Source organism: Balearica regulorum, chromosome W, assembly GCF_011004875.1.
Source record: "Balearica regulorum gibbericeps isolate bBalReg1 chromosome W, bBalReg1.pri, whole genome shotgun sequence".
Classification (NCBI taxonomy): Eukaryota; Metazoa; Chordata; class Aves; order Gruiformes; family Gruidae; genus Balearica; species Balearica regulorum.
Window position 1 is genome coordinate 19841143 of NC_046219.1, and position 27137 is coordinate 19868279.

General features: G+C 46.6%; 1 protein-coding gene and 1 long non-coding RNA gene across 2 annotated transcripts in view; both read right to left on the reverse strand.

The window, feature by feature from the left end:
- The window catches only part of LOC142599235 (uncharacterized), a 911312-nt gene that overhangs the window by 809127 nt on the left and 75048 nt on the right, over nucleotides 1-27137 (reverse strand). The window lies entirely within an intron of this gene.
- Nucleotides 11823-14923, reverse strand: LOC142599157 (uncharacterized). The gene has a single exon (XM_075738899.1). It carries the CDS (start codon nucleotides 14379-14381, stop codon nucleotides 11823-11825), a length of 2559 nt encoding a protein of 852 aa, XP_075595014.1. The 5' UTR covers nucleotides 14382-14923.

The following is a 27137-nucleotide window of genomic DNA, read 5'->3' on the forward strand; positions in this document are numbered from 1 at the left end:
TTTCACGAATCTTTTACTCATACTACTGCTTAAGGCAGTCTAAAAGGTCCATCTCTGAAAGCCAGGTGGACTTCATGAATTGTACAACAGCCTGGTAAAATCATGCCCCTAGTTTAGTGTCACACTGGGGGTGATGGTGGAAGCACTCTGTCGCCCACCTGCGCACTGGGTGCGCACAAGGTGATGCTTACACCACGCTCTCCCTTACACCGTTGTGGTTTAGCCCCAGCCGGCAGCTGAGCACCACGTGGCCGATTGCTCACCCCTCCCACAGCAGGATGGGGAGGAGAATGGGAAAACAAAGGCCAACCTTGTGGGTTGGGATAAGGACACTTTACTGGGACAGCAAAGGGAGAGGGAAATAACAACAACAGGATATATAACAGAATATACACAACGGGTGATAACACAAGGCAATTTACCGACCTGACGACCAACCAGACCCTTAGCCCACACTCAGACCGTCCCAGAGCCACACCTCTCCCCAACTAGCCCCCTTTTATGGTGAGCATGACATCACATGATATGGAATAGCCCCTTGGCCAGTTTGGCTCACCTGTCCTGGCTCCTTGTGATTTCAAGGAAGTTGCAGGGGGACAGTTGCTGAAGTCAGTTCTAGTTCCATCATCGTGACACTTTTCTCAGTTTCATCAAAGTTCATCCTTCATTAATTTGGGTGATTCTTATGGTAATACCATTTATACAGCATATAGCAATTGTAGCAATGATGACATACAATGGCAGGGTTATTTAGCAATTACCATCATACAATTTAATTTATTGGCTATTCTCACCCAAAATCAAATCCCCTTGAGGTACACATCAGACTTCCCCATCCTTTTGCATTACCCACTAAGTGCACCCAGGACCTTGAGTAAAAGCAATCCCACAGATGGGTTTGCCTTTGCCTGAAGCAGGGATAACCCAGACTGTCTTCCCCAACATATTCTTCATGTGCACTACAGGGACTTTATGCCCTTCTACAGCAGCTGGAAGTTTTGAAGGGGGGGGGGGCAGCTCAATTTTTAGACCCTTTAGTGTTAACTAAGCAGGTGGCCTTTGCTAAATGCGTATACCAGTCTGTGAATGTCCCACCACCCATTGCTCTCAATGTAGTCCTTAGCAGTCCATAGTATTGTTCAATTTTCCCAGAGGCTGATGCATGACAGGGGATGTGATACACCCACTCAATGCCATGCTCTTTGGTTCAGGTGTCTGTGAGGTTGTTTCAAAAATGAGTGCCATTGTCTGACTCAATTTTTTCTGGGGTGCCATGTTACCACAGGACTTGCTTTTCAAGACCCAGGATAGTATTCCAGGTGGTGACATGGGGCATGGGATATGTTTCCAGCCATCCTGTGGTTGCTTCCACCATTGTAAGTACACAGCACTTGCCTTGGCAGGTTTGTGGGAGTGTGATGTAATCAATCTGCCAGGCCTCCTCATATTTATATTTCAGCCATCGTCCTCCATACCAGAGAAGCTTTGGCTGCTTGACTTGCTTGATTGCAGTGTATGTTTCACATTCATGGATAACCTATGACATGGCATCCATGCTCAAGTCCACCCCTCGAACACAAGCCCATCTATATGTTACATGTCTTCCTTGGTGGCCTGAGGTTTCATGGGCCCATCAAGCTATACATAATTCATAGAATCATATAATCATAGAATGGTTTGGATTGGAAGGGACCTTAAAGATCATCTAGTTCCAACCCCCCTGCTGCGGGCAGGGACACCCTCCACTAGACCACATTGCCCAAAGCCGCATCCAACCTGGCCTTAAACACTTCCAGGGATGGGGCCTCCACAACCTCTCTGGGCAACCTGTTCCAGTGCCTCACCACTCTCACAGTAAAGAATTTCTTTCTAACATCTAATCTAAATCAACCCTCCTTCAGCTTAAACCCATTACCCCTTGTCCTGTCACTACACTCCCTCATAAACAGTCCCTCACCATCTTGCCTGTAGGCCCCCTTCAGGTACTGGTAAGCCACAATTAGATCTCCCCAGAGCCTTCTTTTCTCCAGGCTGAAGAATCCCAACTCTCTCAGCCTGTCCTCATAGGAGAGGTGCTCCAGCCCTCTGGTCAGCTTTGTGGCCCTCCTCTGGACTCGCTCCAACAGCTCCATGTCTCTCCTGTACTGGGGCCCCCCAGAGCTGGACACAGTACTCCAGGTGGGGTCTCACAAGAGCGGAGTAGAGGGGCAGGATCACCTCCCTCGACCTGCTGGTCACGCCTCTCTTGATGCAGCCCAGGACACAGTTGGCTTTCTGGGCTGCAAGCGCACACTGCTGGCTCATGTTGAGCTTCTCATCAATCAACACCCCCAAGTCCTTCTCCTCAGGGCTGCTCTCAATCCATTCCTCGCCCAGCCTATAGTCGTGCTTGGGATTGCCCTGACCCACGTGCAGGACCTTGCACTTGGCCTTGTTGAACTTCATGCGGTTCACACGGGCCCACCTCTCCAGCCTGTCAAGGTCCCTCTGGATGGCATCCCTTCCCTCCAGCGTGTCAACCACACCACACAGCTTGGGGTCGTCAGCAACCTTGCTGAGGGTGCACTCGATCCCGCTGTCCATGTCGCCAAAGATGTTAAACAGTGCCGGTCCCAGTACCAACCCCTGAGGAACGCCACTCGTCACTGTTCTCCACTTGGACATTGAGCCGTTGACCACAACTCTTTGAGTGCGACCATACAGCCAATTCCTTATCCACCAAGTGGTCTGCCCATCCATCAAATCCATGTCTCTCAAATGTAGACTCAAGGATGTCATGCAAGACAGTGTCAAATGCTTTGCACAAGTCCAGGTATATGGTGTCTGTCCCTCTTATCCACCAACACTGTCACCCCATCATAGAAGGCCACCAAATTTGTCAGGCATGATTTGCCCTTAGTGAAGCCATGTTGGCTGTCACCAATCACCTCCTTATTTTCCATGTGCCTGAGCATAGTTTCCAAGAAGATCTGCTCCATGACCTTGCAGGGCACAGAGGTGAGACTGACCAGCCTGTAGCTCTCTGGGTCTTCCTTTTTACCCTTCTTAAAAATGAAGGGTATGTTCCCCTTCTTCCAGTCAGCGGGAACTTCGCCAGACTGCCAGGACTTCTCAAATATGATGGCGAGTGGCCTGGCCACTTCATCCGCCAGTTCCCTCAAGACCCGCGGAGGCATCTCATCAGGTCCCATGGACTTGTGCATCTTCACGTTCCTTAGATGACCTCAGACCTGATCTTCTCCTACAGTGGGCGGTTCTTCATTGTCTCAGTCCCTGCCTTTGCCTTCTGTGACCTGGGCAGTGTGGCTCAAGCACTTGCCAGTGAAGACTGAGGCAAAGAAGCCATTGAGTACCTCAGCCTTCTCTATATCCCCGCTAACCAGGTTGCGTGTTTCATTCCATAGGGGACCCATATTTTCCCTAGTCTTCCTTTTATTGCTGACTGTGGTGGGTTGACCCTGGCTGAGGACCAGGTGCCCACCAGAGCCACTCTATCACTCCCCTCCTTCATTAGACAGGGGAGAAAAAGTACAACAAAAAAAAAGCTTATGGGTCGAGATAAGGACAGGGAGAGATCATTCTCTAATTATCATCACGAGCAAAACAAACCGAACTTAGAGAGGGAATTCATCTAATTTATTACTAAGGAAAATGGAGTAGAGGAATGAGAAATAAAATCAAATCTTAAGACACCTCCCCCCACCCCTCCCATCTTCCCAGGCTCAACTTCACTCCTGGCTACAACCTCCGCCCCCCTCAGCGGCACAGGGGGACAGGGAATTGTGGCTACGGTCAGTTCATCACACATTGTTTCTGCCGCTTCTTCCTCCTCAGGGGGAGGACTCCTCTCATCATTCCCCTGCTCCAGCATGGAGTCCCTCTCACGGGAGACAGTCCTTCACGACCTTCTCCAACGTGAGTCTCTCCCACGGGCTACAGTCTTTCATGAACTGCTCCAGCATGGGTCTCTCCCATGGGGTGCAGACCTTCAGGAGCAGACTGCTCCAGCGTAGGGTCCCCCACAGGGTCACAAGTCCTGTCAGCAAACCTGCTCTGGCATGGGCTCCTCTCTCCATGGGTCCACAGGTCCTGCCAGGAGCTTGCTCCAGCACAGGCTTCCCATGGGCCACAGCCTCCTTCAGGTGTCTCCACCTGCTCCGGCATGGGGTCTTCCACAGGCTGCAGGTGGAATCTCTACACCCCCTCATCCTTCCTCCATGGGCTGCTGCAGGGGGACAGCCTGCTTCACCATGGTCTTCACCATGGTCTAAACCATGGGCTGCAGGGGGATCTCTGCTCCGGTGCCTGGAGCACCTCCTCCCCCTCCTTCTGCACTGACCTGGGTGTCTGCAGAGTTTCTTACATCTTCTCACTCCTCTCTCTGGTTGCAAAAGCTCTCTCTAACTGTTTTTCTCTTTCTTAAATATGTTATCACAGAGGCGCTGATTGGCTTGGCCTTGGCCAGGGACGGGTCTGTCTTGGAGCCGGCTGGCATTGGCTCTATCAGACACAGGGGAAGCTTCTAGCAGCTTCTCACAGAAGCCACCCCCGTAGCCCCCCCGCTACCAAAACCTTGCCACGCAAACCCAACACACTGACGTACCTATAGAAACTTTTCTTGTTTTCTTTAACATCCCTGGCGAGATTTAATTCTATCAGGGCTTTAGCTTTCCTAACCTAATTCACCCTTATGTTGCTAATCCAAATCCACCTGAGCCACCTTAGCAATCTTAGCAGCGTGATTCACCTGATTGTTGTTTTGATGTTCCTCAGTGGCCTGACTCTTGGGTATGTGGGCATCTACATGACGTACCTTTACAACCAGCTTCTCTAGCCGGGCAGCAATATCTTGCCACAATGGGGCAGCCCAGATGGGTTTGCCTCTGCGCTGCCAGTTGCTGTGCTTCCATTGCTGTAACCACCCCCACAGGGCATTGGCCACCATCCATGAGCCAGCGTAGAGGTACAGCATTGGCCACTTTTCTCTTTCAGCAATATCTAAAGCCAGCTGGATGGCTTTCACCTCTGCAAACTGGCTTGATTCACCTTCTCCTTCAGCAGCTTCTACAACTCGTCATGTAGGACTCCATACAGCAGCCTTCCACCTTCGATGCTTTCCCACGATGCGACAGCACCCATCAGTGAAGAGGGCATATGGCTTCTCATCCTCTGTTAGTTTATTATATGGTGGGGCTTCTTCAGCACGTGTCACCTCCTCCTCTGGTGACTTTCCAAAATATTTGCCTTCTGGCCAGTCCATGATCACTTCCAGAATTCCTGGATGGTCGGGGTTTCTTATTTGAGCCCACTGTGTAATCAGTGCAACCCACTTACTCCATGTAGCATCAGTTGCATGATGTGTAGAATGGGCCCTCCCTTTGAACATCCAGCCCAGCGCTGGCAGTCAGGGTGCCAGGAGGAGCTGTGCTTCAGTGCCAATCACTTCTGAAGCAGCTCGAATCCCTTCATAGGCTGCCAATATCTCCTTTTCCGTTGGAGTGTAGCGGGCCTCGGATCCTCTGTATCCCCGACTCCAAAACCCCAGGGGTCGACCTCGACTCTCCCCTGGTGCTTTCTGCCAGAGACTCCAGGTAGGGCCATCTCCCCGGCTGCAGTGTACAGCACATTTTTTACATCCGGTCCTGCCCGGACTGGCCCAAGAGCTACGGCATGAACTATTTCTTGTTTAATTTGTTCAAAGGCTTGTCGTTGCTCAGGGCCCCATTTGAAATCATTCTTCTTCCGGGTTACATGACAGAGAGGGCTTACAATCAGACTGTAATTCGGAATATGCATTCGCCAGAAACCCACAACTGTTGGGATCCCCCTGTCACTCCAGAAATAGAGATGGGTTCCGCCTCTTCATAGCTGGATGGCGTTAGTGTACACTGTGCTCTAGCCTTACACTCCTGCGGGTCCAATGTGCCAGGCCATCGGATCCACACAGTCTAATAAACCCAGCTGTCCCTTTCCTCCACCTGGCTGGAGGCAGGGCCCCTCTAATCCTGCTCATCGTATTCACTACTCACTTGCAAAAATGACTTAGAGGTCCCTTCAAGAGGATCATAAGTAGGAGTTGGCCTTCACTCAATCTAGAGGGCTGCCTGCTGGCATCTGGAGCAGTTTTTTTCCTGGGAGAATCCCCTTTTGTGACTGTTTTGCCTTGCAGCTCACGGACTTGTGCCTGTAGAGTCAAGGTAGGTTTTCCATCCCACTTCCTCATGTTCTCTTTGTGGTCATGCAGGTAAAACCACAGGATCCCTCGTGGTGTCTACCCTCTATATCCTCTGGAGCAGAGGAACGCTTACTCCTAGTAGCTGAGATAATGGTCCGTACAGGTGGGAAATAGGACATATTCTCAAGTTGCTGGATCTTCTCGGGACAGGGTCAGGGATCGCGTAATTACCTCTGGTTCTACCTCGTCTTCCTGTTCTTGTGATAGTCCGGCTTCATCATCATCCCTTACTAAGCTAACTGATTTCTTGGTGTATTTCTTCTTGTATATAGGGATGACTGATACCGGTACAGGTTGGTCTTTTGGCTCAGCTACAGTGCCTGTCACCAGGGTTTGAATAGCCACAGTGCCTGTTATGGCAGTTGGGGTAGCTGCAGTACCTGTTGCGGGGGATTGGATTGCTGCTGTGCCTGTCGTCTGTTTTCCCTCTCTTCCCCCTGATGGTGCTGCCTTCTGTCAAGCAGTGTTTGGTAGATTGTGGCCAGGGCCCAGCACAGTGCAGTAAGTTGTGTCTCCTTGGAATTGCCACGGCATTTTCCTTTCAGTTATTCGATCAGAGTCCTGTAGTTGTTCGGGAGTGAAGCTCCAAACCATTGGGGGTGAGAAGGTCTCTAGATGCCTGCCTATACTCTCCCACATGCCATGCAGCCCTGACTATTCACCCTCGGGGAAGATGTCTGGGTGATATTCTTAAAATAATTTTTTTAACTCTGAATAGGACTTGCAACACATTCAGGAGACCTAGCAATAGGAATATGCTGGCTTGAACATCCCAAGGATACTCAAAATTCTCAAAAGCTGTTGTAACCAGCCAAAAGGGAAAAGGGGAGGTGAAAGAGTGGGAGAACGTATCCCCCTCTGTCTTCCCCATAGATTAGGTGTGATTATTAAACAATTCTGAGAGATGTTGTCCAAGGTATGGGCAATACCACATGGCCGCTTGCTCACCCCTCCCCTGGCGGGATGGGGAGGAGAATGGGAAGACAAACGTAAACCTCCTGGATTGGGATAAGGACAGTTTACTCGGACAGCAAAGAGGGAAATGACAACAACAGTACTTAGAATATACACAGCGGTTGATAACACAAAGCAATTTACCGACCTGACATCCAACTGTCCAGTAGCCGCACGCTGAGCCGCCCCTCCCCGACTAGCCCCCTTTTATGATGAGCATGACATCACATGGCATGGAATACCCCCAGCCAGCTCGGCTCACCTGTCCTGCCTCCTTGTGAAAATTAACTCTATCCTAGCCAGAACCAGGACAACCGTTGACGTCGGGGCCCATTTCCAGCCGCGGCCGCCAGATGGCACCCGTAGCCTGGGAGTTGGAAAATCAGTTTGGGATTGCTGTACCAAAGATCCCCTGGCTGCCGCGGACGCTTGCATGGAGGAACAGCACCTGCGGAATGAGCTGGTGCCGAGCGAGGCCTGGGCTGAGGAGAGGCGACAGCGCTTCTCCTGCCCCCCCACCCCCCGGACACGGTGTGGGGTAGGCGGAGGGCGCGCGGGGGTGAGGCGGACGGCGCGACACCGCCAGGTGGCGGCACGACACCGCAGGAGGCTGCGTGACAGCTCTACCCGCTTGGCCGCGCGGCCGCGCTGCTGCACCGCCGCCCGCGCAGTGGGAGGAGAGGCCGCTGCTCCGCACCGACAGCGGGGGCGGGTTGGGGCAGAGCGCTCCCTCCGCAAAGGCAGTGCGGCCGTCGCGGCAGTGTCTGATCCCGGGGGGCCCAGCGGCGGGGGACTGCCAACTCGCAGATGTGGGGCGAGAGTAGCTCCTGGTTTAAACCAGGCGCAGGAGCGCGGTGGAGACCAATCTGCGCATTAATCTGGTTCAATTAGCGTTCTAATCCGTGCCAGCTCAACCGGCACTAAAGATAAAGCTTTATGCAAATTGCCCTCTCCTTTCCCATCCCCCCGCTCCTGGGGTCTGACGCTGTTTCTCAGCCTGTTTTTAATGATACGGTGCGCGGAGTAACTTAAAATTAATTATAAGGTTCTTGACTAAAAGGAACGGGAGAGGTGATGTCATTAGGCGGGTTTGGTATTCAGAGCCTTGGCCACCTGCACTTGGCAGCGATGCCCGGCTAAGGACAGCGCGGAGGGTGCTAGCGGTAGCAACCGGGCTGTGGAGGCTTCTCAGCTCCACTTTTTGGTTAGTTGTGTAGGTCGGAGAGCCCGGCTGCCGCGGGCAGCGTCTGCGGAGCCTGGCGAAGGTACGGTCTCCGGGCGGGGTGAGGCAAGGCGAGGGAGCGGGGGATGGAGGGCAAGGCTGGCTGTGGGCTGGGAAGCACCCGTGCGGGGGTGGGCGCTGTCTCCTTCCAGATGGAGGAGCGCTTTTTAGGGTTAGAGAGAATGTGTGTCCGTGTGTGTCTGTGGGGGATTTGTAGGTCTCCACACTGGGGCTCTGAGTTTTCGTCTGCAGTCTTTTTTTTAAGACCTACATGATTTCTTCCCCTAGAAGCTGGCTTGTTGCTTTCTGGCATATACTTAGCTACCCCCCACCCTGAAGATAAATGCTTCAAAATACTGAGAGGACATGACTACAAAACGCACTGTGCTGTAGGGAGGACAGCAGGAAGGATGTGAGAGCTAGTGAAATGCTGAAAAAAAACCCCAGCGTGCAATATGAATGATGTTATACAGACTTCTGTGTAATCTAATCACAGGAAAAATAATATAATGGGTCTTTTTGACAATATTTTTATCTGCATATCTCTCTTTTACATCTTTCTGTTTGTCTCTGCTATATTCTGATTTTATTACGAGAAATTTGTTAATGCCACATTTCAACGTTGCTGGCTTCAGACTGCACTACTATAGGAACTCTTTTTTTTAGAAAACTAGACTGAAAAAATTCTCCCAAACCTCCACTTAATGGCACAACTGGTATGTATAAACAAAATCTTAATTTTTTTTAAGTGACATGGATGTAGTTTACTCTGTAGCTTCAGTAACTTAAACAGCACCTCTCTGCTGCGGATAGAGTTGCTATGCATGTCTCTACCAGTGAGTTTGAATATTTGAATCCGGCTTTGATTTGTTTCCTTTCTATCAGTGATTAATGCGCCGTAATTAGCTAATCTCAAAGCCATTATTTACAACTGGAGCAGACAAAGGGAAAAACTGATGATCCAGCACGTAAGTCAGTTTGAAATTATGAAATGGAAAGAAACGTTTAGGTCTTGGCTAGGGACCAGACAGCACAGCCCCAGGGGTTTTGTAGTAGTAATAATAATAATTATTAATAATATCAATAATCCATTAATTATCACTGGTATTTTTTTGGCCGAAAATGTACTCACATCATCTCCGAGTTAAAAAAAGTAAGCATCTACTGGGAATCTTCTCTCTTCCCCTTTGTTGCTGTGTTAAAGAAAGGAACTAAATGTGTGCTGCTAAAATGCACGGGCAGTGGGAATGGGTGCAGAGGAGGAAGCCCACGGCTCCATGCGTGCTGGTGTGCAATCCACACGTGCCCGCTGGGGGCTCCGCAACGTGCTTGCCTCTGCCCCTGCTCGCACCCACAGGCTGGCACAGCGGCGTTCGCCGACCCGGGCACCGGGTTGGGGGTGAAGAAAGGCTGGGGGGTGGCAGGGCCCCCCGGATCCACGGCCGCCTGCGGGGCGCGCAACCTCGTGCCATGCCCCTCCCGGCGCCGTCCTGGGCTGCCCACGAGTGTCTGCGGCCTTCGTCAACATTTTGTGGAAGAGTCCTGGCTCTGTTAAATCCTGAAATTTTTCCCTTTCTCTCCCTTTTTGACTATGGGAATCTGGCTTTCTAATAATAACTTAATCTACCACCACCCCAGGATAATAGGGAAGCTTTCGTTTGATCTGGAAATGGGAGGGAGGCGGGAAATAAAACATTACTGAAAATAGCAGGGAGGGAAAGAAACAATTCTATTAGGAAATTTAAATTAAAAACAAACAACAACAGCAGCAGCAACAAAAACAACAAAAAAAATTGAGAGGCACTGGGAGAGGGAAAGAGCAAAGGTGCCTGGTGTGAACAGGCGCTGATTGTCCAAGAGAAGAGGTGCAAATGTTCTTTGTTCCCAAGGTGCCTTACCAGAGGCCCACAAAAATCATCATTATCGTCAAAAAATATTAGCACTTAGCGGAAAGAAAGAAAAAAAAAAAAGAAAGAAAGAAAAAGCAGAAACCTTGGGGGATATATATTACAAACTAAACAGCCTCCCCACCCTGTTTATCATTCCTGGGGAAAAAAAAAAAATCTGCAGCCTTTTCAGTTGCTACTTGCTCTTCCTCTCCTCTGTCCCTCGCTCCCTCACAAACAATGAATTACAGATGTTTTTCTTGTGCCCGCTGTAATGTGGCGACAGGGAAAAAAACAGGAGGGACCGGGCATGGGAGGGAAGTGAAATACTGCAGGGTTATCCAGGGCAGCATGGGACTGGCCTCCCTCAGCAAGGACTAAAATCTCCTTGCTTTTCTTCTTCCTCCTCTTCTTGTCTAATGAAGGATGGATTGAGACATATGAGTTATGACTGATGTAGCCCTTGAAAAAATTAATCTAGGCTCTAAACCCCAAATACTTTTGCATGGAATTTTGGTTCTGAGAAATTCCCGTTTGTCCTAATTCCAATCACGAGGGAGGGGGTTGGGTGGGGGGACATTTGTTTAATTTGAAGCAATAAATACGCAGAATCCGTGGCTGTTTGGGGGTTTCCATTTTTATAGATGATTAATTCCACCTCCACCCCCCTTTCCAATTCAACTGTAAAAAATGGTTTAGGAATGATATCAAGGATTATTCATTTATATTAGGCAGATGCAGATGTACCATAGGGTTTCAAAGAAATAAAGAAAATATTGTCTAAATGGTTGTTTGGCATGAATTATTTGGTGAATTTGCAAACAAGCAAGGTGAAGCACTGTACAGCAAGATGTAGGGGAAATCCATCTGGCACCTTCCCCATCCCTATTGTCACCGAAATCCGGGAACAAACCTCGTAACACCAATGTAGTGTTAAAAGGCAGGCATTCTTTATTGCAGCGCTGGATGCACGAGGGATAGCTCCACCCAACGTGCATGCCAGGTGATCACCAACATACAGGTTATATAGAATCAAAATATACATATTCATCATCTTTCTCAGAAAAGGCAGTCCTATGATAATCATTTCTTAGAATTCATTTCCATATTCTCCGCCCCGTCACGCATGCTCAGTGATTTGAGTCGGTGGTCCTCAGGGGTCTCTGGTGGTCGTCAGTGGTCTTGCACCCGTGTCCGCTGGATGACCCCCTTCATGCAGGCATGTGCAGTATCCTTGTTGTAGGTGCACCTGTCCATAGCAACTTACTTCATAAGATTAATATCTCCAAACCTATTGTTCAGTTTGGTAGGGACTGTACATGGAACATAGCAGCATTGTATCTTGCCACGGTCACCTTGCCACTTGCCACGGTTAGTTAGCTTCATTACCTATTACCTTGGTTATAAACTAATTACCTCAACCTGATTCTATAGTTTCTATTTCACGGCCCCAATCCTATGGTTACATTTCCCCCCTTTGGAAGTTTTGAAATAATAATTTTTTTCAATACTTCCACTATACTAATTATTTTCTATGTGTTGGAGGAAACTCTGGGATTGTTTGTCTATTTTGCTGTTTTGCAACAGCTTGGATGATCATATGAGTGAGAGAAGTTTCACGAGTAATTTGTTTTTTCAGATATGTTAACCAATTCATCATTTTCCAAGTTATGACATACAATATTACTGACAAGGTCATACTGATCAAAACCAATATTAAGAGAATCATGATGGGGTGACACAACTCGTTTAGGATGCCTGTAGCAGTAGGCGACCATCCGAAAAGTGTGTCCCACCATTTAAGTTCTGCATCTCTCTGCACTCTTTCAAAAACTCGATGTATTTCTTTCACATTGTGATGAACAGTTATTAGGGTTTTCTGTCCGTTTTCCTTAGTTTTTTCCAGAATTTCAATCAAATCCTTGCGTCGTAATAACTGTTTTACTAAAGTGAGATTCATTCCAATGGGGATAGGTAATAATTCATGAATCAACATGTAATTAGACTGCAAAAGTTGGTGCGATGTGACCGAGGTCGAATAAGAAAAGTCACATCCATCAATCTTAGTAAAATTACAAACACAAAAATTTGAATGATTTTTAATCTCTACCACTACCTCATCTACATATAAAAAATCACAAACAGTTCTCAAGCATACACAGCCCTTGCCAATATATATAAGTATGGTTTCAGGGTTTTCGTTAGGATGAACCTCAAAATGGCAAATATTTTGTTCAGTATCCAGACAAATATCTTGTGCCTCAATTGCATTACCTTCACAGACAAATCCTTGTTGTTCCCGCACGATGCAAGATTCCAGATTAACAGTTTGCCATTTTTCATTCATCCTTCGGGCCCATACTCTATGCTCGGAAGGATAGAGTATAGTTCCGTTGTGGTTTATCCCTAATGCAATAATGGGATAAATTGAGTATTTAGTAGCATTAGATATAGTGAGCACAAAAGTTGTAGCTGTGTTTGTAACGGGATCATAAGTAAAGTTTACCAGGCTCCACCAGGACTGGAGTTCTTTCTCAAAATCAGTAGCACTGTCCCAAATTATTTTCCTAATTTCAGTAGGGAGAGTGCCTTCTTCGCCTTCTCTTATAATTGAGGCAGCTACCGACTGCATCCATAATTGAGCCTGGATACAACTGAGAGCCAAGGAGAGGTTATTTTGGATCACCCCAAGTGCGTCCGTAATTAACTCGTGGTCCCTTACATTTATTCTTTCCCATGTGGGTAATATATTTGACAACAGCCACTGGTTAGTTCCTAAAGCCAATAAAGAAGATCGTAAAGGTTGTTGTATTCTAGCCAAATCACTAATTGAGGCAGCCAATTTGTTCATTATTACTTCTGAATCAATGCTATTTAAAACTCCCAATCCTGTTCCCAAAACACCGGTCAAGTCTCTCCGTGTTCTTTTCATAGTAAGAGTTCGTTTTTGTAGCCAGGTTGTCCACCCCTCATATGAGATTTTTAAGAAAGGTGAATAAGCTGGTTGAATATCTGAAACATTGTTTTGCATTGACAATTCAACTTGTTTGAGAGACCATGCCGGGTTAAACAACATTTGTTGCAAGCCTGTATTTCTGATCACATATGGTCCAATTTCAAAGATTTTCGGGTTAAGCGCAACAATTGATTGGGTAGTAGGTATTATAACGTCTATTTTGAGTTCTCCCCAGTATTTGGTGTTATTTTTACCACATATTACTTTACGGGAGTATTGTACGGCAGTCAAATTTAACCAACAGTCTAAATTTTGATCTTTACACAAAATAGGGCCATGTGGTCCATTTTCATAAGTGTTTATAGGTTCAATGCGAGATTCAGTGATTAATCTGCATCTTATTGTGATGTCATTCCCTTGTGGTACCATAAAAGAGGGGGTGACTTCACTTTTACTAGTTAACGTAAAAAGGGTATCTGTGCCAGCGTGCGTGACTACTGCAACAAGCATCACTGGGGGTTTAGTTACAACATTTATCTTGAATTTAAATGTAAGGCCTAATAATCCTCCTGTCAATGGATTAGGTCGCCAATTGCACACCACATAAACTGGCTTAGTCAAAGTAAAATTGTGCCAACAATCTCCTTGTTCCTTAATACAGAGTTTGGTGATTTCAACATTATTGGTACTAGGGTCTAAGGAGTAATTACCGACATTCTGCTGGCGGCAACACTTAATGAGAGAATCTTGTTTGTTACATTTCCATTCTGTGGTGGGACAGAGTCTCATTGTAAGATTAGAACTAGGGTCTAATAGATTTCCGGTGATGGTAATTGAAGAAGCTTTCTCATGAAGAGATCCTTCCATCTTTCTGCATCCTACTTGGATTTTTTCTCCAATTGTTCCTGTCAAGACACGGACCCAGTCCTTTCTGTCCCATTCCCACTCAGGTGGGTGGTAAACTTCAGATTCATGCATTACCACAGTGGCTAAATTTGGGGAACGGTCTTTGGGGTATGGTCCCATAATAGCTTGGGACCATGGCCATTCTATATTTCTTTGGCTACAGATTAGTGATAAAATACAAAAAAGTGTTATCAGCCTAATCAAACAATTCATAATATTCATAATTCAACACATAACATGCAAACCCTTTATAAATTTTCCGTTTTTGAGAACCAGTTCTTTTAGCTTTCCAGTTCCCTGTCAAATTTTCTACACAGTCTGAGTTTCAAAGGTTCCTCTTGCGTAGATGTCCACTGCTCTGACGGTGCCTTCTTTACTCGAGTATAATGAATCCACGGCTCCACTCCTTCTACCTTAACTGTGGTATAAGTTGTCAACAGTACCTGAGAGGGTCCCTTCCACTTTTCTTGGAGTGGTTCAGAACTCCATGTTCTTATATACACAAAGTCACCCGGCTGGTATGGATGTACAGGGGTATCAAGAGCAAGCGGTCTGGTCAGCACAATATATCTTCTGAGTGCTTCGAGGGTCTTTCCTAAAGAAATCAGATATGTTTTCAAATCTGTTTCCCCTGTTACCCTCATGTCCCCTGGGATTAAGGGAGTTTGGTAGGGTTTGCCATATAATATTTCATATGGACTTACACCATCTTTAGACCTTGGTTGGATTCTTATTCTTAACAGAGCTAATGGCAAAGCCTGTGGCCATTTCAAAGATGCTTCTTGGCAAATTTCAGCTATTAAAATGAAAGATGCTACTAATTGCGGAGTTACATCCTCCAAGCAAACACTGTGGCAGATGCATTTGGCAATGTTCAACCACAGGCATTGGCAATGGTCAGCCTACATCTGCCGGGAGAAGATAGTGCCGCTACAGTGGCTATGGTAGTGGGAAAGTTTCCCTTCAACCTCTTGGGACTTGACGTTCTGAAAGGGAAGACCTGGATTGATAATAAAGGGAGAGAGTGGTCATTTGGCTCCCCCACTGTAGATATTCGGCTGCTACAAGCCGTGCCGCTACTTTCCCCTTCGAAGCTTACAAATGTTAAACCTTATCCAATACCTTTGGGGGCCAGAGAGGGAGTAACACCTGTATTAGAGGACTTAAAAGGACAAGGTATCGTGATTCCCACCCACTCGGCCTATTGGGTTCTAGAATCATAGAATCATAGAATGGTTAGGGTTGGAAGGGACCTCAAAGATCATCTAGTTCCAACCCCCCTGCTGCGGGCAGGGACACCCTCCACTAGACCACATTGCCCAAAGCTGCATCCAACCTAGTCTTAAACACTTCGAGAGATGAGGCCTCCACAACCTCTCTGGGCAACCTGTTCCAGTGCCTCACCACCCTCACAGTAAAGAATTTCTTTCTAACATCTAATCTAAATCGACCCGCCTTCAGCTTAAGCCCATTACCCCTTGTCCTGTCACTACACTCCCTCATAAACAGTCCCTCACCATCTTGCCTGTAGGCCCCCTTCAGGTACTGGAAGGCCACAATTAGATCTCCCCGGAGCCTTCTTTTCTCCAGGCTGAACAATCCCAACTCTCTCAGCCTGTCCTCATAGGAGAGGTGCTCCAGCCCTCTGATCAGCTTCGTGGCCCTCCTCTGGACTCGCTCCAACAGCTCCATGTCTCTCCTGTACTGGGGCCCCCCAGAGCTGGATGCAGTACTCCAGGTGGGGTCTCACAAGAGCGGAGTAGAGGGGCAGGATCACCTCCCTCGACCTGCTGGTGCCACTTCCTTTGATGCAGCCCAGGACACGGTTGGCTTTCTGGGCTGCAAGCGCACACTGCCGGCTCATGTTGAGCTTCTCATCAATCAATACCCCCAAGTCCTTCTCGTCGGGGCTGCTCTCAATCCATTCCTCTTCCAGCCTGTAGCTGTGCTTGGGACTGCGCTGACCCACGTGCAGGACCTTGCACTTGGCCTTGTTGAATTTCATGCGGTTCTACTCCTGTAGTTTTAAATATGCCGAAAAAAGATATACAACCTGGAAAAGGGCTTGTTTGTAGTCAGTTTAGCTTTGAGAGAGGCTGAACGGACCATTCAGCAACAGCCAATAGTGCTTAGAGGCCCCTTTAAGGTAATCAAAAAGGTTTTAGCAGGAACTCCACCCCCTGACGGGGTGGCTCAGAGACCCTCTGTGCGGAAATGGTATGCTCAGATAGAACATTAGTGTGACATTTTTACAGTGTCTGAGGGAGCCACAAAGAGGTTAACCATCCAAGAAGAGGTGGACCCAGATAGAGAAACACCTGAACTTCCTCCTGTAATACAAGTGGCCCCTCCGTTTTCTGAGCAGTTGCAGAATGCTTGGTTTACTGATGCTTCCTCTAAGCGAGAAGGAAAAACTTGGAAATATCGAGCTGTAGCGCTCTGCATAGACGCGGATAAACAAATAATCACTGAAGGGGAAGGCAGTGCTCAAGCAGGGGAATTAGTTGCATTATGGAGTGTATTCCAACATGAAGCCCAATCTACCTCTCCTGTCTATATCTATACTGACTCCTATGCTGTATTTAAAGGCTGTACTGAATGGCTTCCATTCTGGGAACAAAACAAGTGGGAACTCAACAGGATACCTGTATGGCAGAAAGAAAAGTGGCAGGGTATCTTGATCACTGCTAGACAAGGAAAGTTTGCGGTAGCCTGGGTGGCTTCCCATCAACAGGATAATACCCCTGTTAGCCAATGGAATGGCAAAGCTGACGACTTAGCCTAATTAGCTCCCCTTCAGAACACCCAAATAGCAGAAGACTGGAAGTTATTGTTGGAATGGTTGCATGTGAAGAGGAAACATTCAGGGATCAAAGACCTCTACTGTGAGGCCCAAGCTCAAGGTTGGCCAGTTACTAGGGAGGAATGTAAGACTTGTATGTCTGCTTGCGAACAACGTCATACCTGCTTAGAAAGACACCCCCTGGAAGACGATCCCCGACGCTTGAGGGAAGGGGAAAGGGCTGTGGGAAACCTGGCAAGTAGACTACATTGGTCCTTTCTGAAAGTCGGAAGGAAAGCATTATGTGTTGGTTGGAGTAGAGGTAGTGTCAGGGTTAGTCCAAGCCGAAGCATTTGCCAGAGCTACTGGAGAAAACACGGTGAAGGCGTTGAAAGAGTGGTTTGGCACCTTCCCCAAACCACGGTCAATTCAGTCAGATAATGGTTCTCACTTTACTGCTAAAATAGTCCAGGAGCAGGCAATTCGGGAAGGAGTCTCATGGGTACATGATACTCCGTATTATCCACAGGCAAATGGAACCGTAGAAAGAACTAATGGTTTGTTGAAGTGCTTTCTTAAGCCGCATAAGCCTGGATGGGCCCAACGACTATGGGATGCAGTTACTGGTGTCAACAGTTGTTGGGGAATAAATGGATGTCCAAAAATCACAGCATTTTGTCCGAAGGCCCCAACCATTATGCCAGCCCCATGCGGCTCTGATTATCCCAAGAATCCGTCACACTTTCCGGGCCAGCCCATTTTGGTTGAACTCCCCACTGTGGGGGCCGTACCCCTGCTACTGGAAACCCCAATGAATGTTTGCCTGGAAAGCAAAAGATGCCCACGGGAAGGAACACAAGATTAACACAAGGTGGATTATTCCATCCTTCTAACCACAACTCTCTTCCAGCTCCTGGAAGGGAACCAAGTTTGTTTTATTTTCTCTTTCAGGTGAAGGTTCTGGAGCCTGTCTGAAGGAATTCATGAACGCTTGAAGTTGCTGATCACCTGTGGAGTTTTGTCAGGGATTGTTTTGTTAATCTTTATAGGATGTGTAGTGTACTATCGCAAACGGTGTTTTGGCCGGCCATTATCACCATCTTTAATATCAGGGGAAGCTTCAGTGCTCCCCCCTCCCCAAAATTGTTATGGCAAAATGAATTTGTTGCTTTAGGCCAACAAGTAGCTAATGCTTTTAATCTTACTAAGTGTTGGGTTTGTGGTGGACCATTAGGTTTAGAAAGTTGGCCATGGACTGCTATCCCCATTTCCCCAAATGGCTGGTGAGCAACTGTCACCGAAACCCGGGAACAAACCTCGTAACACCAATGTAGTGTTAAAAGGCGGGCATTCTTTATTGCAGCGCTGGATGCACGGGGGATAGCTCCACCCAACGTGCATGCCAGGTGATCACCAACACACAGGTTATATAGAATCAAAATATACATATTCATCATTTTTCTCAGAAAGGGCAGTCCTATGATAATCATTTCTTGGAATCCATTTCCATATTCTCCTCCCCGTCACGCATGCTCAGTGATTTGAGTTGGTGGTCCTCAAGGGTCTCTGGTGGTCGTCAGTGGTCTCGCACCTGTGTCCGCTGGATGACCCTCTTCTTGTGGGCATGCGCAGTACCCTTGCTGTGGGTGCACCTGTCCATAACAATTTACTTCATAAGATTAATATTCCCAAACCTATTGTCCAGTTGGGTAGGGACTGTACATGGAACATAGCAGCATTGTACCTTGCCATGGTCAGTTAGCTTCATTACCTATTACCTTGGTTACAAACTAATTATCTCAACCTGATTCTATAGTTTCTGTTTCACGCCCCTATCCCACGGTTACATTTCCCCCCTTTGGAAGTTTTGAAATAATAATTTTTTTCAATACTTCCACTCATATTTTCCTATTCTAGACACATTACAGATGTTCTTAAACTTGTAACCATAGAATTTACACCCCAATGTGTCTGCTCATGTTTCTCTTTTGCAAGTTCTAACATAACTTGTGGAGTTACTAGTACCTGATTTTCTCGTGTTACCCACCATCCTTCCGTATTCTGAGATGCCTTTAAGTGCTCTGCCAACTGTTCATCTAGTTTACTGTATCTTGCTTTTAAATTTGGAATTTTCATCTGTTTTACTGGTACTAGTGCAAGGACACCTTGTTCTGCAGCCTCCTTTGCAGCTTTATCCGCCAACCGATTACCTACATTTACAGCCGTCTGACCAAATTGATGAGCCTTGCAATGCATTACGGCCACTTCCTTCAGTTTCTGCACATCTTGCAGGAGTTGAAGAACTTCCTCCTTATGCCTTATTGGTGATCCTTGGGCTGATAACAGTCCTCTTTCTTTCCAGATGGCTCCATGAGCATGGATCACACCAAATGCATATTTGGAATCTGTCCATATGTTTACCCTTTTCCCTTCTGCCATCTGTAAAGCCTGCTTTAGCGCCACCAGTTATGCTTTCTGCCCTGATGTATTTGCAGGTAGTGTCCCTGACTCCAATACCTTGTCGGTGGTGACAACCGCAACCCGGCCATTCGCCTTCCTTCTTGCACAAAACTGCTTCCATCCGTAAACAGCTCCAGATCAGGATCCTTCAAAGGTTCGTCCTTCAGATCTGGTCTGCTGGAATAAACTTGTTCAATGGTTAGCAGGCAACCATGTTCCAATTTCTCGGTAGGATTTTCTGTTGACAGGAACATTGCCGGATTTACAATTGCTGTGGTTTTTAATTCCACATCATCTTGTTCCAATAGGACAACCTGGTATTTCAACATTCTGCTAGGGGATAGCCAGTGACCCCCCTTTTGTTCTAAGACAGTTATTACCATGTGCGGTACATATACCACTATCTTTTGGCCCATAGTCAATTTTCGAGCTTCCTGAATCAGCAGCACCGTTGCTGCCACGGCACGCAAACATCCCGGCCATCCTTTACTCACGGTGTCAAGTTGTTTGGAGAAGTACCCCACCGGTCGCTTCCAAGATCCCAGCCGTTGCGCCAGCACTCCAAGGGCCAGATGTTGCCTTTCGTGTACAAACAGCTCAAAAGGTTTGGTTAGATCAGGTAGACCCAGTGCAGGGGCCGTCATCAATGCCTTTTTGAGTTCTTTAAATGATTTGTGGCATTCAGGTGTCCAAGTCAGGTATTGGTCTTTAGATTCTTTCAGGGCTTCATATAGGGGTTTCACATACAGTCCATAATTTAGAATCCAGAGTCGGCACCATCCAATCATTCCCAAAAAGGCTCTCAGTTCCTTTGGACTGTTAGGTTCAGGGATCTGACAAATGGCTTCTTTTCTTTCGTTTCCCAATTGTCTCTGTCCTTGAGATATCTCAAATCCCAAATAAATCACTGCTTCTTTCCCTATCTGGGCCTTGTTTCTGGAAACTCTGTATCTTCCTTGGCCCAGGAAATTCAATAAACTGATAGTCATTTCAAAACATGTTTCTTTGCTTTCTCCTGCTATCAGGATGTCATCCACATACTGTAATAATATACCTTCTCCTTGATTCTGTTTCTTCCACATTTCTAACTCTTTTGCCAATTGATTTCCAAATATTCTGGGGCTATTTTTAAATCCTTGCGGAAGTACAGTCCACGTTAGCTGCGTCTTTCGTCCTGCGGCAGGACTTTCCCACTCAAAAGCAAATATGCTTTGGCTTTCTGTATCCAGAGGTATGCAAAAGAAGGCATCCTTTAAATCCAGTACAGTAAACCATTTATGTTCCTCCTTCAAAGATGTCAGTAAAGTGTATGGATTGGCCACTACTGGGTGTATATCTTGAACTATCTGATTCATGGCCCTCAGGTCCTGAACTAATCGGTATTCCTTGCCTCCTGATTTCCTTACTGGTAATATAGGGGTATTGTATTCTGATGCACATTCTACTAACAGCCCATATTCTAAAAATTTTGTGATTAATTCCTCTAATCCCTTTCGAGCCCCCCACTTAACAGGATACTGTTTTTGTTTTACCAGCTTGGCTCCAGGTTTTAAAATCACCTTTACTGGTTCTGCCAGTTTGGATCGTCCTGGAACTTCACTTGTCCATACCAAAGGGGTAACTGCATTGTCCACCACTTCTGGAATCTGTTCCTCCTTGGAGGAATCCTGTAACATAAACACTCTCGCCTCTATGGCTTTTGATTCTGGTATTAGTAATCTGATTTCTCCATCTTTAAAAATTATTTGTGCATCTAATTTGCTTAATAAATCTCATCCCAATAAAGGCAATGGACATTCAAGCATGTACAAAAACTGGTGAGTTACCCACTGTTTTCCCAGCTTAAATTTTAATGGTTTCAAGAAAGGCCAGTTCTTTTTTCGCCTAGTCGCACCAACAACCTCTGCTGATTTATGGCTGAGTTTTGCTTTACATGTATTCAATACCGAATATGTAGCCCCCGTATCTACTGAAAACTCCATTTCTTCATTCCCTAGCCTTAATATAACCAGGGGCTCAGCTAGGGTTGATTCCCCCGGTCCCCTTCATGATTCATTATCCAAAGTCATCAGTTTAACAGCCTGGAGTGTTGGATCTAATCCTCCAGCTTTAGGGCAGTCTTTTCTCCAATGCCCACGTTCCTTGCAAACGGCACATTGATCTTCCGCCAACCTGGAGACCACCCTTCTCTTTCCAAATCCCCGATCGCCAATATTCAACCCTCGTCCCCTTCCCATGCCTCCCTTATTATTCTCGGTCAAAATGGCCAGAATTCTCCCATCCCTTCACATTTGTCTGAATTCTTTTTCCTTTTCTCTGTTGTTATACACAGTCCAGGCTATTTCAAGCATTTTGCCTAAGTCCCTGGACTCTGCCCCTTCCAGTTTCTGGAGCTTTTTCCTGATGTCTGGGGCCGATTGTCCCATAAATATAGAGGCCAATTGTATAGCTTCCTCCGGTTTTTCTGGGTCCAAATTAGTGTATTTTATAGCAGTCACCTTTAGTCTTTCCATAAAGGCTGAAGGGGACTCATTTAATTCTTGTCTCACTTCATAGAGTTTAGACCAGTTAATTGCTTTTGTCATTGCATGTCTAACACCAAACAAAATCCACTTCTGATATTGTGCTGGTTTTGCGTGGCAAGGTTTTGGTAGCGGGGGGGCTACGGGGTGGCTTCTGTGAGAAGCTGTTAGAAGCTTCCCCTGTGTCTGACAGAGCCAATGCCAGCCGGCTCCAAGACGGACCCGCCGCTGGCCAAGGCCAAGCCAATCAGCGCCTCTGTGATAACATATTTAAGAAGGAAAAAAACAGTTAGAGAGCGCTTTTGCAGCCAGAGAGAGGAGTGAGAAGATGTAAGAACATCTGCAGACACCAAGGTCAGTGAAGAAGGAGGGGGAGGAGGTGCTCCAGGCGCCGGAGCAAGATTCCCCTGCAGCCCGTGGTGAAGACCATGGTGAAGCAGGATGTCCCCCTGCAGCCTATGGAGGGAGGATGAGGGGGTGTAGAGATTCCACCTGCATCCCGTGGAGGACCCCATGCCGGAGCAGGTGGAGACACCTGAAGGAGGCTGTGACCCCGTGGGAAGCACAGGCTGGAGCAAGCTCCTGGCAGGACCTGTGGATCTGTGGAGAGAGGAGCCCATGCCAGAGCAGGTTTGCTGACAGGACTTGTGACCCCGTGGGGGACCCCACGCTGGAGCAGTTTGCTCCTGAAGGTCTGCACCCCGTGGAGGAGACTCACGTTGGAGAAGGTCGTGAAGGACTGTCTCCCGTGAGAGGGACCCCACGCTGGAGCAGGGGAACGATGAGTCCTCCCCCTGAGGATGAAGAAGCGGCAGAAACACCGCGTGAGGAACTGACTGTAACCCCCACTCCCCGTCCCCCTGTGCCTCTGAGGGGGGCGGAGGTTGAAGCCGGGAGTGAAGTTGAGCCCGGGAAGATGGGAGGGGTGGGGGGAGGTGTTTTTAAGATTTGGTTTTATTTCTCATTCCTCTACTCTGTTTTGCTTAGTAATAAATAAGATGAATTCCCTCTCTAAGTTCGGTCTGTTTTGCTCGTGATGATAATTAGAGAATGATCTCTCCCTGTCCTTATCTCGACCCGTAAGTTTTTTTTCATTGTACCTTTTCTCCCCTGTCTAGTGAATGAGGGGAGTGATAGAGCGGCTCTGGTGGGCACCTGGCCCTCAGCCAGGGTCAACCCACCACAGATATCTAGTCAGCATCCCTCTGGGCCCCGGTTGATTAGGGTCCCACTCGGGATTTGTGGATGGAAAATTCTGGTCCACTGTCCCTTGTATAATCCCATTAGCATGGGCTCCCTCTACTTGTTTTCTGGCCATATTCAATACCATTTTCTTTTCAGTGTCTTTCAACAAAGTATCCAATATTACTTGCAAATCCTCCCAATCAGGGTTCTGGGTTCTGATTATTGTTTCAACTACTTTGGCAACTCTTTCAAGATCATCCCGATATGTGCCTGCAGTTTCTTTCCATGCTCTTAAATCAGTTATTGAGAAGGGAACTTTTACCATTACCGGACCCTCATTGCCAACCGCCTGTCGAAGAGGGGCCTGGAGGGGAGTTAATCCATCTCCTCCCCCTCTTCCCCTTGTCCTCCCAGCAATCAGGCTGAATCCTTCCGCCTCCCCTTCCACAGGAGGGGCGGAAGCATTGTTAGCCTCCAGATTTTGATCCCCTTGATCATTTCCTAGCCTTCTGCGAGGTGCAACCAATAATTCAACATCATCATCTTCAAATTCACATTTAAAACACTGTTTACCAATATCACAAGCTGAGCAACCTTCTTTCAAATTTTTATCAGATTCCTGCCCCTTTAATGCCATTACTGCAGAACTAGATGAAACCAATTCACATTGCCTTTGCCATTCCGGATGATTTCGCTGTGTGAAAAACAAATCTACATAGGCCATTTCATTCCATTTACCTTCCCTCTTACAAAATAGCATCAACTGCAAAACTGTGTTATACTGCAATGTCCCATTTTCCGGCCACTTTTCCCCACTCTCTCAAGTATACAGTGGCCACCAGTGATTACAATATTCAACCAATTGTTTCCGAGTCAAAGGATCAATTTTTCCCAGATCTTTCCAATGTTCCAAAATACATCCCAGTGGTGTTTTTCGTGGGATTGGTTTCTTACTCAGAAAAGTACCCATCTCCCAGGGACTCAGTGGTTGTGATTGTGCACTATCATCACAAGCACTTAGTCAGAGGGATCCCAACCCGTGTTAGAGCTCCCTCAGGGATTTCCCCTGCCACCAGAAATCCCAGGGATTTCTCCTGCCACCAGAAATCCCAACCTTGGAGGCTTCCCCTCCCTGGTGGGCCCTGCTCCACAGGCTTTCGCCTAGCAGAGACTTTTACCTGAGACGTCTCCCTAGCCCAACTCTGCGCAGCTTTCACCTTGCCTTATGAGCAGGCTCCAGTGGGACTCCAAACCACAGCTTCAGTGGGACTCTAACCCACAGCTTCCCAGGGGTACCCTAACTCATGCTTTTGGTGCGGGCCTGTCCCGCCATGGTGGTAAGAGCAAATATCCAGATCAAATAAGAATGCCTTTAGCTCTCCCAGGGGTCTTGCTCAGAGCTCTTCGGTCCAGGGATTGGAGGTTCTCCCTGAGAATTCCCCGGTGCTGTCTGGAGGTCCTGCAATCCCACGGATCCCTCGAGGTTCAAAAGCAGGGTCCCATCTGGGTCGCCAAAAACTGTCACCGAAACCCGGGAATAAACCTCGTAACACCAATGTAGTGTTAAAAGGCGGGCATTCTTTATTGCAGCGCTGGATGCACGAGGGATAGCTCCACCCAACGTGCATGCCAGGTGATCACCAACACACAGGTTATATAGGATCAAAACATACATATTCATCATCTTTCTCAGAAAAGGCAGTCCTATGATAATCATTTCTTGGAATCCATTTCCATATTCTCCTCCCCGTCACGCATGCTCAGTGATTTGAGTCGGTGGTCCTCAGGGGTCTCTGGTGGTCGTCAGTGGTCTCGCACCCGTGTCCGCTGGATGACCCCCTTCATGCAGGCGTGCGCAGTATCCTTGTTGTAGGTGCACCTGTCCATAGCAACTTACTTCATAAGATTAATATCTCCAAACCTATTGTTCAGTTTGGTAGGGACTGTACATGGAACATAGCAGCATTTTACCTTGCCATGGTCAGTTAGCTTCATTACCTGTTACCTTGGTTACAAACTAATTATTCCAAACTAATCATTCTATAGTTTCTGTCTCACAGCCACTGTCCCACGGTTACAATGTGACCAAACAGAACATCATTGTGACCAGTGACTGTTTCAATAACATTATATATGCTTATAACAACTTTGTTTTAACACACTTGGGTCAGACTTGTTATCACAACCCTCTGTGCCCCACACTGGGCACCAAAAAGGACTGACGTGGTTTAGGCCCAGCCGGCAACTGAGCACCACGTGGCCACTGGCTCACCTCACCCCTGGCGGGATGGGGAGGAGAATGGAAAAACAAAGGCAAAGCCTCGTGGGTTGGGATAAGGACAGGTTACTGGGACGGCAAGGGAGAGGGAAACAATCAACAACAGTACTGATAACAGATATTCACAATGGGTGATAACAGAAAGCAATTTACCAATCCCACCGACTGGACACTCAGACCATCCCGGAGCCATGCCAAACCCACCCCTCCCCAACTAGCCCCCTTTTATGGTGAGCATGATGTCACATGGTATGGAATAGCCCCTTGGCCAGCTTGGCTCACCTGTCCTGGCTCCTTGCGAAAATTAACTCTGTCCTAACCAGGACACTGATACTTTAAACCATAGAAATATAAAAGTATTGATTAAAGTCTTTTGTTACTACAGAGCCAAAAGGGCGGTAATCCATTTCTACTTCATTAAAAAAATTTGTAAATGTTAAATGTATAGTGCAATTAAAAAATTTTATTCTTAACTATATATAATCATTTGTAAATTATAATGTTGACTTTAGGAGATAGCACTTCTCTACAAACTAATGGAAAATGTGGATGACTTCCTGTTAATTGTTAAATTATGTCATTCTTTCCATTTCAAATATTTTGGTTATTTTAATTACAATTACTTTTTTCATCTGTCAAGAGAGTTTCAGAGTCAGAGAAAGTATATCATTATGTCAATCTTAAATACATGAAAATTCTGAGATACAGCCCCCAAAACTTATTGATCTCTATACCTTTGATTAGAAGAAACCAGAGGAATAAAATTTAACACATTTTCCAACATATTAAAAGTTACTTTAGTATTTTAGCTTCATATTGGCTTGTTGAAATAACTTAATTCTTTAAGGGTAAATGCAAAGGCACTTCTCATGGCTGAATATTTTATCTCTTTCATTAAAAAGGGTTTTTTTATGATTCAGTCTTAAAATTAAAATAGTCTGATCTGATGTGTGATTAATTTTATAACATAATGCGTTTTGCTGAAGGGTAAATTATTGATGACACTATCCTTAGTCATGAATGTAAATCTTTTCCAAAAATATATCACAGCAAAGCTGAAAAGGGGAAAGAAATTTCAGTTTTATTTATTATCTCTCATATACTTTCAAATTATTTCCCAACAAACAAATTATTGAAGGTCAGTTCTGCCACTTCATCTAAAAGAATCTGGACTTTCCAGAAAACAGTAACATTAGTGAAGGCTTGAAACATGACAAAAATCTAGATGCAGATTGAAGAATTTTAAGAGGAATATCATGTATTTTTAAATTCCATGGAGTGTTTGATCTTGCTTCCACTGTTGAGTATGAATGTGTTATGAGCTCCTTTCATGCTGTAGTTCTCAAAATTTCTTAAAACTTACAGGGTATGTTATGTACACTCCTGACTCAGCTGTATCAAGAAAATAGATATTTTCCTTTTGCAGGCATGCTAATATAGGTTAGAGACACCTGCTGAATGCCAATTTGGTTGTTGTGGTTTGACCTTGGCTGGATGCCAGGTGCCCACCAAGCTGCTCTATCACTCCTCTCCTCAGCAGAACAGGGAAGGGAGAAAAATAAGATGGAAAAAAACCAACCCCAAACTCGTGGGTCAAGATAAAGGCAGTTTAATACAGCAAAAGCAAAAGACTGCATGTGGAAACAATGCAAAAGCAAAAGATTATTCTCTACTTCCCATCAGCAGGCTTCATCATCCAGCCACTTCCCGGGAAGCAGGGCTTCAGTATGCATACTGGTTACTCTGGAAGA